Source organism: Orbicella faveolata, unplaced genomic scaffold (assembly GCF_042242905.1).
Source record: "Orbicella faveolata isolate gen_17 unplaced genomic scaffold, um_ofav_v1 contig_27, whole genome shotgun sequence".
NCBI classification, from domain to species: domain Eukaryota; kingdom Metazoa; phylum Cnidaria; class Anthozoa; order Scleractinia; family Merulinidae; genus Orbicella; species Orbicella faveolata.
In genome coordinates, this window is record NW_028301555.1 from 7,661,371 (window position 1) to 7,677,854 (window position 16,484).

At 41.7% G+C, this 16,484-nt stretch overlaps 1 protein-coding gene across 1 annotated transcript; it reads right to left on the bottom strand.

Annotated features, from left to right (window-relative positions):
• Positions 1-4,731: 4,731 nt before the first annotated feature.
• On the bottom strand, positions 4,732-14,541 carry LOC149107435 (polyubiquitin-C-like). Its single transcript, XM_089297013.1, has 4 exons — positions 14,428-14,541; positions 10,162-11,363; positions 8,656-9,213; positions 4,732-8,143 (listed from the first exon to the last, which is right to left on the bottom strand). Exons 2-4 carry the CDS (start codon positions 11,285-11,287, stop codon positions 5,769-5,771), a joined length of 4,059 nt encoding a protein of 1,352 aa, XP_089153139.1. The 5' UTR covers positions 11,288-11,363; positions 14,428-14,541; the 3' UTR covers positions 4,732-5,768.
• Between the last annotated feature and the right edge of the window lie 1,943 nt (positions 14,542-16,484).

Genomic DNA, 16,484 nt, shown 5'->3' on the forward strand with positions numbered 1-16,484 from the left:
AGTCGTAAGATCAGTGGTTTACTTAGATCTTTATCAGTCGGCACACTGATTTGTCGCGCCAGTCTGATTAAACATCTGCTGATAATAAGTTCATTTACTTCATTGCACAACTCAGCGAGAAGGGGGCCAAGGGGCAAGTTGCGTTTCTGGAAGCGAAATTCGGACAGGCACTCGTCGTCTTCAAACCATCGAAGTTAAAATCAGGAAAGGAATCATATTAAGGTTGGTTGAGATCATTTAATAGACCGGTTTAAATCGTACAAGAGTAGAAGTTCGTCATCGTTTAACACACCTTCATCGTGGATTATTAAGAGTTGATCGCGAACTCTTTTCAATGAAGTCATCCTAGTTCATCCTGATAAACAGATGACGATTATCAATAATGTCAATAAGCTTGACAGTGCGGAAACCAGCGGTTTCCGACGGTGCTGCTTAATGTTTGTGAATTCTCTCCACAACGGCGTTGTCTCCCCAGCCTTCTCACAGGTTTCGGCGTCCCCGTCGCCGTCCGCGTTCCCGCTGCTTAAAGTCCCTATTCTTTCAACACGGCAACCGTAAAACACAGAAACCGGAATCTGGAATCTACAAACCAACGAAAACAGCCGTTCTTCTTCACACCGAGTGGCATTTCGCGAGAAGGATCTCTAAATACGTACGCGAAAATTACGTTGCATAGATTTTGCATGTAAAAATAAATAAGCCAAAAAAAAAAAACCCCTCAAACTTCACCTGTTTTGAAGCATGGGTTGCCCGTCTGTTAAAATTCGTGCAACCGTTATTTCAGGCTAGTCAAGGCTACGGTTACAAGAGCCTTAACTAATGATCCTCACGAACCTGCGTCATAATTTGATTCCGGCTAGACACTCTGAGAGAGACTAAAGTAAGCTTGCTGGGAATTGCCATTTTCTTTCTGTGATCTGCAATTTGCTGGGGTACAATTAGGCCTTCATGTCTAGTAGGGTACTAAACAAGTTGGTGATGTTATGGAGAACTGGGTCTACGTTAGTGGTAGCCACCTTTACCTCGACTTGGCTCGTCTAAATACGTTTTTTAAGTTTGTTTTCCCAACACGCGAGATTAATTCTAGAAAAAAAAAACTATTTTCACATTGATACTGTCGGTGATGGGCTCCTATACTGTTGCAAGTCACCACCAGATATTCTTATCCACCTTCATAGTAGAATAATTTCTAGAAACGGTTACACACTTACTTCCGTCTCCTCCTCGTTTGCAAACGGATCGGCCATGTGCCGGGGCTAGGTTCAACAACTGGATGGGTACTGAATAGTGATTTACCCTGTGATAGCGGATCCATCTTTTGAACAACCGAACAAGATGAATAGCTAGGGGTTGTTAAAACTAGACATGTTTGTTTTTACAGTTACAGTTTGTGTCGTTTGTGGTTGAAGCTGAAAGCTAAAAAAACAACAACAATTTTTTTTGTCTATTTTTTTGACGTTACTGAGGGGAATTATTTCTGTCATTCTCAATATCAGTAATCCGGTTACCAGACTCCGGATTCCGGATCCCACGTTTTAGGGTTGCCCCTAATTTTGAAATACGGGGAACTCTATTTTCAAAAAACTTGTACGTTGGAGCCATTTTTTTATTGTCCTTCGGGAACTATGCAACGTAACTTTTGTGCATTTGAAGAACTTTGATGTCTTTTATTTGCGGATTCCGGATTCCAGTTTCAGGTTCCCGGCGTTAGGATTCCCCTCGCTTCTGCACGCATTGCGTGCCTTTTTTAATATACGTTCTTTGCGGTCATACATTTGACTTCCGTTCGTTCGGAAAGTTCATGAACTCACTGAAATGAATTGAAAACCATGAAAAAGTGCGGCGTAACACATACATTACACTCCTTCCCTTAAGATTTTTGCCTTTTTGTGGTTTCTGCTTTTAAATCTGCTACAGTCACAAAACATGCATCAAGGCGGAAGTAATTCGGTGTGTGAAGGCTCACGGGAAAGCAAACTTTAAAAGAAGAGGAGGGAGGGGGAAGCAGAAGCCAACCAGCTTACTTTCTGGGATTGAACGAGTCACAAACGTCTGGTTGTAGGCACATAGCGTTACAAGCTACAAGCATGACCTTTTCAGTTGTAGACTAGTTTTCAAACGCGTTATATATCAGATTTCTTACCTCTGAAATTAAAATAGGACGTTTGAATTGTCTTTCTTCTTTGACTTGATCACAAGAACGTTGACTTGTATTACGTTGCACCCTCGTGTACCTTGCGTGACACCCCTTCGCTCACGATAGTCGACAATACTAGTTCACTTCATGTAACCAAAGAAATATATTGAGAATCTTCTTTCGGGTTTACCTCGTCATAACATGGGGACTGAATGAAGCCTCGACCTGATTTCCACCTCATTTTACGAAAAGTCTGCATACAAGCCAAGTGGCCCAGCAGGCCAAGTGACTAGGAGCATTTCTACTTCCCCCCTGGATGGGATGCCAGTCCATCGTAGGGTTATCGCCAGCATTAAATTCCCCGGTCCCCATTCATACACCTGAGTCACAGTTAACAGAGGAGAATGGTTATGACGCCCTACGAATTTCTTTGTTGTAGGTTTTTGTTCGCTTTTCTGGCCATGACCGTGCACAAAACACAATAGTTGTTTACTCCGTACTGAGAAACTAACCAATAGAAACGTTTTAGTTACGTAATTCATGCATAGTGTACGAGCGAAAAACAAAAGATTGTGCACGGTCGTGTAACTTCCAACTTGGCACGTTTGTTTGCTTCTTTGATGCTTGCCGGACTTCATAACCATTTCCCTCTAAAAACTATGCCTGGGTGAAGAGAGGCACTGTGAGAGTAAAGTGTCTTGCCCAAGAACACAACACAATGTCCCCGGCCAGGGTTCGAACCCGAACCGCTCGATCCGGAGACGAGCGCCCTACCATGAGACCATCACGCTTCGACTTGCTTATGTAAGGGTGGTTTTAGTTTACTACCGCCATCGCTGTGTTTTCGTCTCTTAAAGTTAGTGGTTTAAAGAACCTGTTACACTAAAGTTGTGATCATTAACGCACGGATACGGTCAATTTCATGCTTTGGTTTTGTTCTCTCCATCGAAGACCCTGAATTCTTGAGTTCCTTGTCATCAAAGCTGCGCCAAGCATCAACGCATATAAAGCTAATGTATCGATCAAATAGAGACTCAAACATCCCCCGGGCATACGGACGAATAGTCGACGCGCCCTCCCCTCCGGGGGGAGGGGGAATTTGACATCAGTGTTTGATGTCAGGATAAGGAATTTGACACTATATGGGAGGGGAAGGAGGGAATTGAACAAGTTGCCTCGAGAACATGGTGAAGCATTGCAAAAGAAATCAAAATACAACACCGCTCTCTGTTTACGTTGTGAAACAAAAACAATGCCTTTAAAAAGCTTGTACAGTGTTTGAGGGTAAATGTTAAGTCTGACTTGTAAAACTACTTTGTCACTTCTTTAGTTTAATAATACTAATTACATTACATTGCCGCGCGATAACTAGAAAGATTTTTGACTCTCCGATCCAGCTCATCGCTATGGAAATATCTCATGTCACTGAGCGACAAATCAAAATTGCTGTGTAAATTCTTTTTGCATCAGCCGACCCTGCTGCCTAGTGGATATAAATAGAAGCCACGGCCACGACAAAGAAGACGCTAAGCAAACAAATGGATTTCTGTTTAGCTAGGCATTTCGCTGTTATCAAGGTATGTTTAGTACCCGATCAGTCCAAAAACATTTTCAAATTAAGTAGAGATAAAGAGATAACTCGCTTATTAAGAAATACACACCTAACAGTCATGCAACTGAATTACGTGCGGAATTTACATGCTACTAGTAAATTACACTAAAAAAATATACAAATGAATTATATCCAGACTAATTTACAAACCAATAACAATAACAAACTATTTACAAAGCATGGCTAAATCAGGGGCGGACCCAAGATTTTTCTTAGGAGGGGGTGCACCACTAAGCCGAATGGCGTAACTGACTGGTGAGGTAAACAAATTTTAAAAGCGAATACGTAGAAGAAAACTTCTTCTCAGGGGGGGTGCGCTTCTCCTGCACCCTCTCCCTAGATCCGCCTCTGCTAATAATAAAAGGCTTCCTAAAGCGATCAGTCCGACATAGTGGGATATTAAAAATATTTTTGTTCCTCAGACGTGGAGTGTGAGAACTGGCAAGCGGAGGTAGTAGATTGGCCAGTTTGTGTTGTTCGTTGTTGATAATATCATTAAATATATAAGTTAACAGATAAGAGTTTAAGTCTGTCTGAAAGTGTTGAAATTCCTACTTTTTCAATCGCCTCACTATATGATAAGCTAGGAAAGATTATACACATAGCGCGCCTCTGAATACCTTCGATGTCGTCAGGCAAATATTTTGGGAGACTTTGATGGAATAACTGCCACGAGAATTCCAACACCGGTCCACTTACACTGCTGTAAAAGGCTACCAGGTTATCAGAATTTAAGTCGGCTCTCTTAAGCCGACTCAAAAGATACAGACGGCATGCGGCCTTGGACGTGGCAGCATCCACGTGATTGTCCCATCTCAAATCATTTCTGATCGTAACCCCTAGTAAATAGGTAACTCCAGTGATCAAGTCCAAAACAAATATATGAAAAATTAGCCGTAGTCACTAATGATGTCCAACATAAACAGAACTTGGTCATTTCACATTGTTGTTTGGCAGTGGACGACTACAAAATGTACAAATATTTATAACGCACGTGCATAGCCATTTTTCTGCTCATTAAACCTGTTGTTTGGTGACATACTCGTTGCAGTTACTGTCGTGGTTTTCTTAATTAAGCGCCCTTATTACGACTTGGGGTAGTCCTTGACTGAGGCTATTCGCGTTCATGGTCTTTCAGTCAGTTTTTTTGGAAAGTTATGGACCATCTTTAAATCATTTTGTTATAACTTAAACAAAACTCGCAACACAGCAAACCATGTGTCTAATGTGACCCACATTCCATACTGTAGTGTGTCAGAGTGCGGTAACATAATTTCCGAGTTCAGTGTTATGAAAAAAGGATCTGTTGCTACTCTCTCAGCATTTCTATCTAATCAATAACTATTTTCGTAATCTGAACAGTGAGGTTATTTTCATTTTCTGGAATTGGGCATCTAATCAGCTATCTGTACCAAGTCCTCCAATCGTCGATGTCAGCTCACAGGTTCCTTCTCCTGGTGTCATCTCACTCAGTCCTTCTTCCGGTTTTGGAAACTCCTTCTAAAGCTATTCAGTTTTGTGCCGACTTCAGTCAGTGTATGTATGTTTACATCAAGGCGCACCCGTTGCCGCGACCAGCACTTCGCCATAGGGACGCATGGATAGTGTACAATCTGAAGCTATATCGTAGTCACTCAGAGTGCGATAGTTGTTGTGTTTCATGTCTTCACAGAACAGTTGTTGCTGATCGACCGGTATTTCTACCTGATCCTGTCTTTTCTGTTTCACATTTTCACATCTCTCGGCAAAACGTGTAATGCAATTGTCCCTGCTGTTGGAATCTTCGCGTGAACAAATATGCAGCCGCTTTCATGGTTGATCCTATCTGAATGTTGTAATCATTTTCGATTAACTTGCCATGAAAGGTGAGGCGTTGCTGGTCGACAGGAGTCCCTTCCTTGTCGTATATTGTCATGTTACGTTCTCAATACTACCGCTGAGTGAAACAACTCAAGAGGGCTTCGATCTCTCCAGTTGACATCGTCACGTAAATTGTCATGCTGACATGTAAATATAGGGTTAATCGTTGTATGTTGTAATCAAATGTATGGTCGATTCTTTCTGAATGTTGCAGTCACTCAAAGTGCAGCCATTTTTGATTTCCTTGCCATGAAAGGTGAGACGCTGGTGGTCGAGTGGAATCCCTTCTTTGTCGAAAATTTTCTGTTTTATGTTCTCGATACTATCGCTTGGTAAGACATGTAAAGAAGTCTTCTCTCCATTTGGCATTGTCACACAAATTGTCATGCTGACATGTAAACATAGGGTTGATCCTTTATCAATGTTGTATTCCTTTAAAGTGCGACCATCCTCGAGTTCCTTGTCTCCATAGACAAGACGCTGCTGGTCAGGTGGGATCCCTTCTTTGTCTTGAATTATAATTTTTGCAGCCTGGATGGAAGTTTCGGGTTCAGCCTCCAAAAGGATCGTCTTCCTAGTCATCATATCCACGAAAATGTGCATACCAGGTCGCAATCGGCTTAAAACCAAACCTAGAATTGATTCGTTCTGAATGTTGTACTCTTTTAAAGTGCGACCATCCTCGAGTTCCTTGCCACCATGGATAAGACGCTGCTGGTCAGATGGGATCCCTTCTTTGTCTTGAATTTTACTTTTTGCATCCTTGATGGAAGTTTCAGGTTCAACCTTCAAAATGATCGTCTTCCCAGTCATCATCTTCAAGACAATGTGCATACCAGATCGCAGTGGGCTCAAAATCAAGGTTAAGGTTGATTCTTTCTGAATGTTGCAAACCTCTAAAGAACAACTATCCTCGAGTTCTTTACCAGCAAAAGTTAGACGCTGTCGGTTGGCTGGAATCCCTTCTTTCTCTTGAATTTTAACTTTTAACTCCTCTATGGAAGTTGTCGGTTCAACCTCCAAAGTAATCATCTTCTCAAGGCCAGTCATCATCTTCACGAAAATTTGCATACCAGGTTGTAGTCGGCTTATAAGCAGCCCTAAGATTGATTCGTTCTGAATCTTGTATTCTTTTAAAGTGCGACCATCCTCGAGTTCCTTGCCACCATAGACGAGATGCTGCTGGTCAGGTGGGATTCCTTCTTTTTCTTGAATTTTACTTTTTGCAGCCTCGATGGAAGTTTCCGGTTCAACCTCCAAAGTGATCGTCTTCCCAGTCATCATCTTCACGACAATGTGCATACCAGGTCGCAATCGGCTTCTAATCAAGCCTAAAGTTGATTCTTCCTGAATGTTGTACTCTTTCAAAGTGCAACCATCCTCGAGTTGTTTGCCATTATAGATGAGACACTGTTGACCAGGTGGGATCCCTTCTTTGTCTTGAATTTTCCGTTTTGCAGTCCCGATGGACGTTTCCGGTTCAACATCCAAAGTGATCGTCTTCCAAGTCATCATCGTCACGACAAAGTGCGTACCAGGTCGCAATCGGCTTACAACCAATTCTAAGGTTGATTCGTTCTGAATGTTGTAATCCTTTAAAGTGCGACCATCAACGAGTTGCTTGCTACCATAGATGAGACGCTGTTGGTCACGTGGGATCCCTTCTTTACCTTCAATTTTACGTTTTATCTCCCCTATTGAAGTTTTCGGGTCAACGTCCAAAATGACAGTGTTCCCATTCAGCGTCTTAACGAAGATTTGCATGTAACAATGTAAAGTTGATCCATTTAGAATGTTGTAGTCTGCAAGAGTGTACTCATGTTTGAGTTCCTTGCCAGCAAAGAAAATGCTTTGACGTTCCACTACTATTCCTTCCTTCTGAAGTATTTTATTTTTCACATTTTCGATAGTATCTTGCGGCACAACTTCTAATGTGATCGTCTTCTCTGTAGGCGTCTTTAAATTAATTCGCATTTCACTGCCACAAACTATCGGAACCAAATGTAGGGTTGAGTATTTCGGAATGCTGTAGTCACGAAGAGTGTGGTTATCTTGAAGTACTTTACCAGCAAAGATCAGTCGCTGGTAGTGACATGGCATTCCTTCTCGTTCTTGAATTTTCTCCTTTACAATTTCAATAGAATCGCTTGGCCCTACACTCAAAACTATCATCTTTCCAGTCGGCCACTTAACGAAGATTTGCATACCACCCTGCAGACCCAAGTCTCCAGTTGAGCTCCTGCGAACTTCATTCCGGTCGGGAGGACCAAAAATGATCGGACCTGGTGGAATTCGTTCCTTTCTTTGCAACTGGGTATCTAATACGCTATCTGTACCTGGTGTTCCTGTTTGCGGTGTTAGATTGTGAGTTTTTTCTTTTGGTGCCAACTCATTAAGCTCTTCTTCTGCTGTCAGCTCACGAGGTTCTTCGTCAGACTCTTTTCCTGGTGTCAGCTCATATGACACTTCTTCTCGTGTTAAATCTAGACTGAATCCTTTATCATTCTTGCTTGTTATGCTTTGCGGGCTATGCACTGAAATAAAGACACAATCAAAACCAGATTAACTGATGGTATTAACTTTGCAGCCTGGGACCTCTAGTGTCCTCCTGCCAGTTCAGAGTCAGAATATGATAAAGGAGAAGGGTTGCATCGGCGAGGCTGCACGGTGATATAAAGTATTTTAATAAATAGTGTTCAGTATAATTCTAGAGACCGAATGGGCCTCCACGGAGTAAACAGTACAGTCGGCTCCTCGCTTTCCATGACAAATGATCGTCCATCTTCCCTCATCGCAATTTGAAGGTGAGACTTCAGAAGGACTGCTTCGGAAATTATAAAGTACTCGATCGTAAGATATAAATAAAACGTTGCACGCTGCTTTCTAATTCGCTATTAATCATGTTTTCTTCTTCACTAAAGTAGGATGCGGTAACAGCTGCTGATCGAGTTTCGTCAGCGAACAAGGAAGAGAGGAAAAACCAACGCAGGAGAAAAAGAGAGGGAGATGGAAAAAATTAAGTGTTGTTACAACCACTCATCCTCACCTGGTTTCTGTAAGAAATACTCTCGACAAGCTCTGTACTCATCCTCCAGTATAGTTGTCATGAGTCTCACCTCGATGAGACCAAATTCCTTCAATATGTCCTCTGTCACAAGGTATTTTTGTGCCATGTCATTCAAGTGGCCGGTACGATAGTCTTCCCACAGTCCTTCAAGTATCTCCAGAGAGCTGCATTCTACTGTAATTATTAAGCTTCCTGGCTGAGTGTCCACGATAGCCGCTTGGCGCACATCTCTAATGTACCTAAGAAAGCCATTGAACTCCTCCTCTGTAGATGGGTTAACAGCCTGTAAGTACTTAAGCATGATTAAATTCAACACTCCTTGTGTGGGGGGAAGCTTTGCATTTGGGAGGGAGGTTTGCAACTCTCCACCAAAACCTTCGGGTATTGATACTTGTTGCTGGAATGATGTAATTGGCATTGCTGTGGCGTCCTGGACACCTACTTGCGGTTCCCGTGCTGCTGCTAACAGCTCTGAAGATCTTGTTTTTGGAACAAGTCCTGATGTAGCCTCACAATCGATCCACAGTCGAAGTTGAGCTGTTAGGAAACAATATAATGTCTCTTTAAACTTAAGGTGTGTGACAGCACGACTGAAACTCTATTCTAGCTAATTAAGAGAGAATCGCACTAACCTTACGAGAGCCAAACATCTCCAAACAACATTTTCTTTTCTTCATTACTCTTACGTAACAAATTAAAACCAGATTAAACGGGTAAATTTACAAACTGGTTAAACAAAGGTTATAGCGGAGCTCCTGCGCACCGACCCCCCGCGAGCGGAGCCCCATACCTTAGAAAATTTGGTAGCCCATCGAACTAAAAAAGTTTGGTTGTCACGTGACTGTCCGCACGTAGGTCCGTCCGTGCTCCAATACCTTGAAAAATAAGAGAGTAGCATCATTACCATAGCCACATCTTTGATTTTGGGCATCCATGTTATGGCTAATTGACAGCTGTCAAAACCGATTATCTGTTGAGCAGTACCACGTGACCATATCGCGGGCTCAGGTTTAGAGCTCAACGAGGTCGCCTGTTTTTTTTAACTTGACCCCTGACCAGGGACTGGTTTTTCGATTGGATCGCGAGCTCAAGCCAGATTATTAATCTGGGTTCGGAGGGAGTAAGTGCATAGGCAAAATTTCGGCGCAGATGAACCCCTGACGGGTTGTTGACTTTTCTTCCGACATATTCCTTGCACAATCGTCTCGTCAGTTTGTTAAAATTTAACTGGAAAAAATAGCGAAACCACAAGTTGAACAATTACATGCTCACAATTGACCATTTTTTGAGTTTCTGATACAAGAAAAACAAATCCTCTTATTTCTTTATGGTTAGTTATTGCAATCAGGGGCTCCGCTTTTAGGCTTGTTTAAATCTATATATTACAAAGTATTCATTTAATTTACCATTACATGTAATTGAGGTATGATCTTACACAACAGATCAACAGCTTTCTGAACAAAAATCGGGTGATTTTGAACTGACCTCTACCTGCTTGAGGATCATCAGGTGAGGTACGTAGCCTGTCTATGGATTGATGCATCTCTCCAAGCTGATCTTTAATGTCTTGTGATTCCTCTCGAACTGCTTTCTCTAAGCATTGAACGTCTCGACTTGTGGCTTTCAGTTCCTCTCCAAAATGATCTTTGATGTCTTGGGCTTCCTGTCGGACAAGGCATTGAACTTCTTTAGTTAAACTTTTCATTTCTCCTGCAAGCTGATCTTTGATGTCTTGCGATTCCTCTCGAACTGCTTTCTCTAAGCATTGAACGTCTCGAGTTGTGGTTTTCAGTTCCTCTCCAAGATAATCTTTGATGTCTTGAGCTTCCTGTCGGACGAGGAATTGAACCTCTTGAGCTGAACTTTTCATTTCTCCTGTAAGCTGATCTTTGATGTCTTGCGATTCCTCTCGAACGGTTCTCTCTAAGTGCTGAACGTATTGACGTGTGCTTTTCAGTTCCACTCGAAGTCCCTCTATGGATTCCTTTACTTCTTCATCATTTCTGTACCACCTCAGCAGTTCCTGTACATTTCGTTCATCCTCTGCTGTAAGGGGATCCTTTAAAAGGTTATCAATGGCCTCCTGCCATGCTGTTTTCTTCGTAGGGCTGATTTGCCCGGCAATTCTAAGCAGCGCTTCGCTGATGTCTTGCCAAAGCCGTGGGAAGTCGTCATCTGTAATTTCCATGTTTTGGCTCACATGACCATACACTGAATTGCGGTAACATTTAATTCTTATTAAATCGGCAGCTAAACTGTAGTCTGTACTTGCTGGCAGTGCATCCCAGCCTGTGGCAGGAGGGGTGAGGTTGCATATATTCCTTAGCAACCTGAACAGCAAAGTAACATCAAAATCTGTTGACTTGCCGTACGCCCCTGGGGAAGGGTACAAACAGTCCCTTTGTGGCTTGGTGAGCTGTGCTGCTTTGAGTTGTTTCTTTGTGGCTGGACTTTTCAGTGTTGTTGGAAGATTACTTGGCGGGCAGAGTTGATCAAATATCGCTCTCGCTAACGCGGTACCTCCGCTTATTAGTAGTCGTGCAAGACGTTGAAAATTTGCTTTTTCCCTTGTGGAACTGAACACTTCATCTGGGTCTGGGGTGGCGGCCATGGTGCAAATCAGACAGCAGTAGATGTTCCGACCTCTAAGATTTTTGTACTCAATGTGATACTAATCACCCTTGCGTCTACAAAAAAAAAAGATAAAACATTGGCATTGGGCAGTAGTGAACCAACCTTTGACTGAGTAAACCGCCCTCCTTAAATTAAACAATGATAACGAATCGTGAAGGATATATAATACGTCCGACAATGTTAAAGTGCGGTGTTCTACAAGGATTTGTACTTAAAGTTGTTGGTGTATGATCGAAACATATTCAGGTCTTCCTCGGAAGTCTTCGGCACTCTTCGGTTATTTTCGGAAATGTTCAGAAACGTTTGGAAACGTTCAAGTGGCCGTTAGACAACTTTTGGAGAATATTCGGAAATCTTCAGAAAGTGGTCGGAAATCTTCGGAAAATCATTTTAAAAAATGTCTTTTTTAGTAAGCCATGTGCCTAGTTCATAGTCCGGTAAACATCAAAGAACCAAACAAACAGGCTAAGATTTATGTTGAAAGGTCCTCAACCTTGCACATCTTTTGTTTTATGCTCATTGACTATGAATGAACTACATTATCACAGCGCCTCCATTGGTTAACTGTAAGAGTGCAGATAACCACCTTTTGTGTTTTGCCAAGTTTTGTGCAAGGTCAACCACCAAAGTAGCAAAAAAAACATACAACAAAGAACTTTGCCAGGTTCCATAACAATTCCCTCTACTAGCTATGGTTTATAAAATAAGCAAAACAATACATGGTTGCTTGTAGATATGGTTTTCTCTTCTCGTGTTCAACTTTGTGTCTCACTCATTCACTGCGCTCACATCCACTTCCATATCTACACACACCCATGTATTATTGTCTATATACATCACGTGATAATTATGTTGTGATAGTCAAAAAGCGGCCATGTTGGATTTCTTGATTTTTGTATGGGCGTTAACTTACAGTGTCAGAGGGGTTGCAAGAGTCACACGGTCTTGAGGAATTGTTCGCACAAAACTGAATTCAACTGTTTTAATAAACTCATACTTCTCACCACTAGTCAGCTTTTCAAGATCTTACAAACTTTAATACAACAGAAGAGAGACAAGAAACTGCTTTTTCGCTTATAAAGGTTGTGACCTTGTTAGAAACAAATTATTAGGTAGGTAGAGTCTGCATAGTCGAGCCAAGTAGCCCCTAGAGCTTATACCGGTTTCTGCAGCATGAAGGGACTAGGAATATTTCAACTCCCCCCTGGATGGGATGCTAGTCCAACGCAGGGCTACTCCTAACTTTAAATTCGCCGGTACCCATTTGTACGACTGGGTGGAGAGAGGCACTGTGAGAGTTAAGTGTCTTGCCCTGAAGAACGCAGTACAATGTCCCGCGGCCAGGGCTTGAACCCAGCCTGCTGGATTCGGAGTCGAATGCACAAACCATGAGGACACCATGCCTCCACTGTTAGAAACAGGTTGTTGTTTTTTAACTACGCAGATATATTTTGTTTGGCGACATACACAGACATCACTTTTGATATTGATATAATGACTCAGGGTCACATAACACAATAGACGTCTGCATGAGTAGACTTTGTCAAGCATAAAACATATATTTTCTACAGCTTGAAAATTCCTGACCTTCCAACCCGTCCTTCCTCTCAGCCTGTCTCCTATTGCACGCTTTCCTTTCAACTTCCATCCATCAGACTCCCCTCTCCTCTATGTTCTCTTGCTTTCATGAATTTAGTATACTCCCTTCTTCTTCAAATCAAAACAAACCTAAACTTCATACAGCAGGAACTAATAATTAATCTCTATTACTGCCAACAGGTCAGTGTAGTTAGCATACAGTTTTGATAATGATATGTTTTGGGCAACTCCAATATTTCAGGTTAAAAAAATACCTCACCAAGAAACAAACAAACAAACAAGCAAATAAAATGAGCATCCTGCCACCAAGAAGTACCTCTTTTCCACTAAACACACTCCCCATTACACTGCTAAAATTTATTAATCCTAATCACATGTATGCATTGCGGACCTTTTTTTCCAAAACACCAGAAATCATTAAACATGACATAAAATTAATCAAAATCAGTTAAATAAACCTGAAACGTCCTAAGAAGGTAAAACAAATTGTAAATATAAATTAAAAATTCCTGAAATTTGGAAAAAAAGGCTGTCAAAATACAGTTGCTATGGAAGCATCAAGGTCTGGGTAGTGACCTGTCATTTCAAATTGTAGCCAGAAAACTTTCACATAAAGTGGCAAAGTTTGGCAGCTTTTACTATTGAAAATATCATTTACGGTTTAAGTCAGAGCAGGCACTTTTCATGATCACCTGACTTGATCCAAAACGTTCTTGGTACTCATGCAATCTCTTTTCCCAGAGTGGGAAAGACCCGAGGTGGGGGGGGGGGGGGTGGTACTCCCTTATATGAGCTTTATTGGTATTTGCAGCCCCAAAGGGTATGGTTTCTCAGCCATTTTGGTCATAAATAGGGTATCAATTTTAGCCTATTTTGGCCATTTTGGTCATAAATAGGGTATGGTTTTTGCACTCTAGCCTTGATATGGGTATGTTTTAAAGAAGAAGCCACTTTTTCATCATTATCGATAACAAAATTAACAAAAGCCCTTCGCAAATTATGTTTTCAGTAATTTAACATTGGTCCTACCTAGGGAACTTATTATAACGTAGGTCTGAAACAGGGTTTTGATTTAATGGTCAGGTCATAAATAGGGTATCAAATTTTTGGTCAGGTCAAAAATAGGGTTGGGAAAATGGCAGATTTTGGTCATAAATAGGGTAAGGTTTTCGGGAAGCGGGCCGCACACTCCCACCCAACTTTTCTGGGGGTACCTTCTCCCCCCCGGGGGGGAAGATAGCGTGACTAATTAAAAGTCTGTCTATTGAAGATCCTTGTAATTGGGAATCACAAAGCGATTGTGAGTGTTATTCAAAACCCAAAAGAATCATCTAAAACAGTGACTGAGCTGGAAATTTCAAATGAATAGCAGACCATACTATGCAAATGGTCCTTCGACACAACATTTCGCTTTGAATCTCTTCAGTTTACGTACGACGATCGACAGACGATCTACACATTTTAGGTTCGAGAAGGCGATTGTTTATAATACAAAAATAGGAACGTGAACAAAAATACCTTAATAAAAGTATGCAGCAAAGAGTAACTTGACTAAATGGTATTCTTTACCGCTGTAGTTTGGGTCAGTCGCTTTTGTAGTTCCCTAGTTTCTCAGTGCATCGTCTCGTCACATAAAGCGGAAGCGGTTGAAACTGTAAAGGTTCATGGGATTGCAGTTGCATAATTAGTGTCATAATTATGCACAAAACGGGGTACGCATGTCACACAACGTTGCGGAGGAGATAAGCGTATCCATAAGAGCTCCATCAGCAAACAACATAAACGGTCACAAATACGAAAATATAATTCTGCCTTCAAAGCAAGTCACCCGAATTAAATTCCTATATTCGCGCCTCACATTCATTGTTGTTGTTGTTCCTACGAAGAGAAAATGAGAGCTATGAACAATTCCTGGGACAATGCTCCCGTACCGTTATCTAGTCTGGAAACCCTACATTTAATTGACCCTTAATTGTAACAGACTGCGAGCAGTCTCTTTTTCGCTCGAAAATCCGTGAGGATCAACGCAAAACAAGTGAACGTGCGAGCGTAACTTCAAGCGACACTGCGAGCGTGACATGCGCAAACTCATGTTGTTTTGCGTTCTTTCTTACGTTCTCCACCACAGATTTTCGAGTAAAAGAGAGACTACTCGCAGTCTATAATAATAACAACTGCTGGCGATAAATTTTTTCAAAGGATGTGAATGCGTCCCGTTGAAGCAGCATATTCTGGCAACTGTTAATTATAAATTATCTGCCATCAGCAACTCAGAGCTAACCTGAACTATGGCAACCCTAAAACATGGAATCCGGAATCCGAAATCCGCATATACAGCTATAAGCTCCTCTAGATCTCTTGACAGTTATTAATCGATATATGAAAGTTAGAATTGGATTGGTTCCTTCGATTCGTTAAATTTGAGAAACATATCAGACTGCGGGTCATTTAGTGATTTGAAAACCATGACCGGCTGCCGGTCATTTAGCCACAGCGGAGATTATATCACAGGCGTAGAAAAAGAACGCACTCATAATCTTTCATTACTACTAGTTTAATCACCTATTGTTCTTTTAGTATTTATAGGCCTTAAACTTAATCATTTTTTGACTTAATAATGACGTTACGGTAACGTCGAAACGTCATCGAATGAGCTTTTAAGCTTTTTTTATCATGTTCTTATAATTAAGAAACATCTTATCGCATTTTTTTTGCCCATGGACGGACGTAACATCCATGAGCTTAGAAGGCAGTCGGATGGCGCTCGATCATCGACTCACTCCATTCTGATTAATTTATTCATTAGATCCGGATTTAATAGTTTCCTCTTATTCCTCCCCTGTCAATTATGGTTTTTGTCCCAGACACTTCGTCTTGTAGGTTTGGCAGGTTTTAGGGCGGACTAGAAAGGCGAAATTTTGTCCGATAACATGGTATTGGAGGTTATATATGGCGGTTAACGCGGCGCGAAGATGGTTTTTGGCTCAATCCGTGGAGTTTTAAAATGAAAAGTTGTTAAGCTAAGCAACAGTAGCTGCGACAAATGGACATGAATAGACTAGAAGGACGCGCTATATGACCTATCAGTTTTGTGCAGCACCATAGCGTGACGCGGCATTCGTTCAATTTTAACGAGGAGACCTTCGTGGAGTGATAAAATGGAAAATTATCAAGCTAAGGAACACTAGCTTCGGCAATGGACATTGAAATCCTGAAAACTACTGAGGAAAGATTGTGTGGCAAGTCTGTCGGAGTGACAAGGCCGGGAGAAGCGTTGCGTGACGACACAAAGAACGGTGGGACGGGCGAAATACACACACGCGCGCGAAATTGCGAGTAGACGCGTGTATTTCTCCGGCCCCGGAATTAGCCTACTTGTAGCCGTACCCACCCCCCGAGGAAAAACGGGAGGGAGGGAACGTCTACGAAGAGCTGGTACGAATCGTGTTATGTGACGTTACAGCAATTTATATAAGTTGTGTAAATAAATTATATTTTCCGTCTGTACTGTACTCGTGTCCTCGCGCAGACAACGGCCTCGTAAATATTTATTCTTTCGAGCTTTTTTGCAGTCA

Coding starts and splice junctions, on each gene's coding strand:
- LOC149107435 (XM_089297013.1), bottom strand. CDS start 11,287: ATGGCCGCCACCCCAGACCCAGATGAAGTGTTCAGTTCCACAAGGGAA. Junction 9,214..10,161: donor TGATCCTCAAGCAGGTAGAG/GTCAGTTCAAAA, acceptor GTTTCCTAACAG/CTCAACTTCGACTGTGGATC. Junction 8,144..8,655: donor GTATTTCTTACAGAAACCAG/GTGAGGATGAGT, acceptor TCTTTATTTCAG/TGCATAGCCCGCAAAGCATA.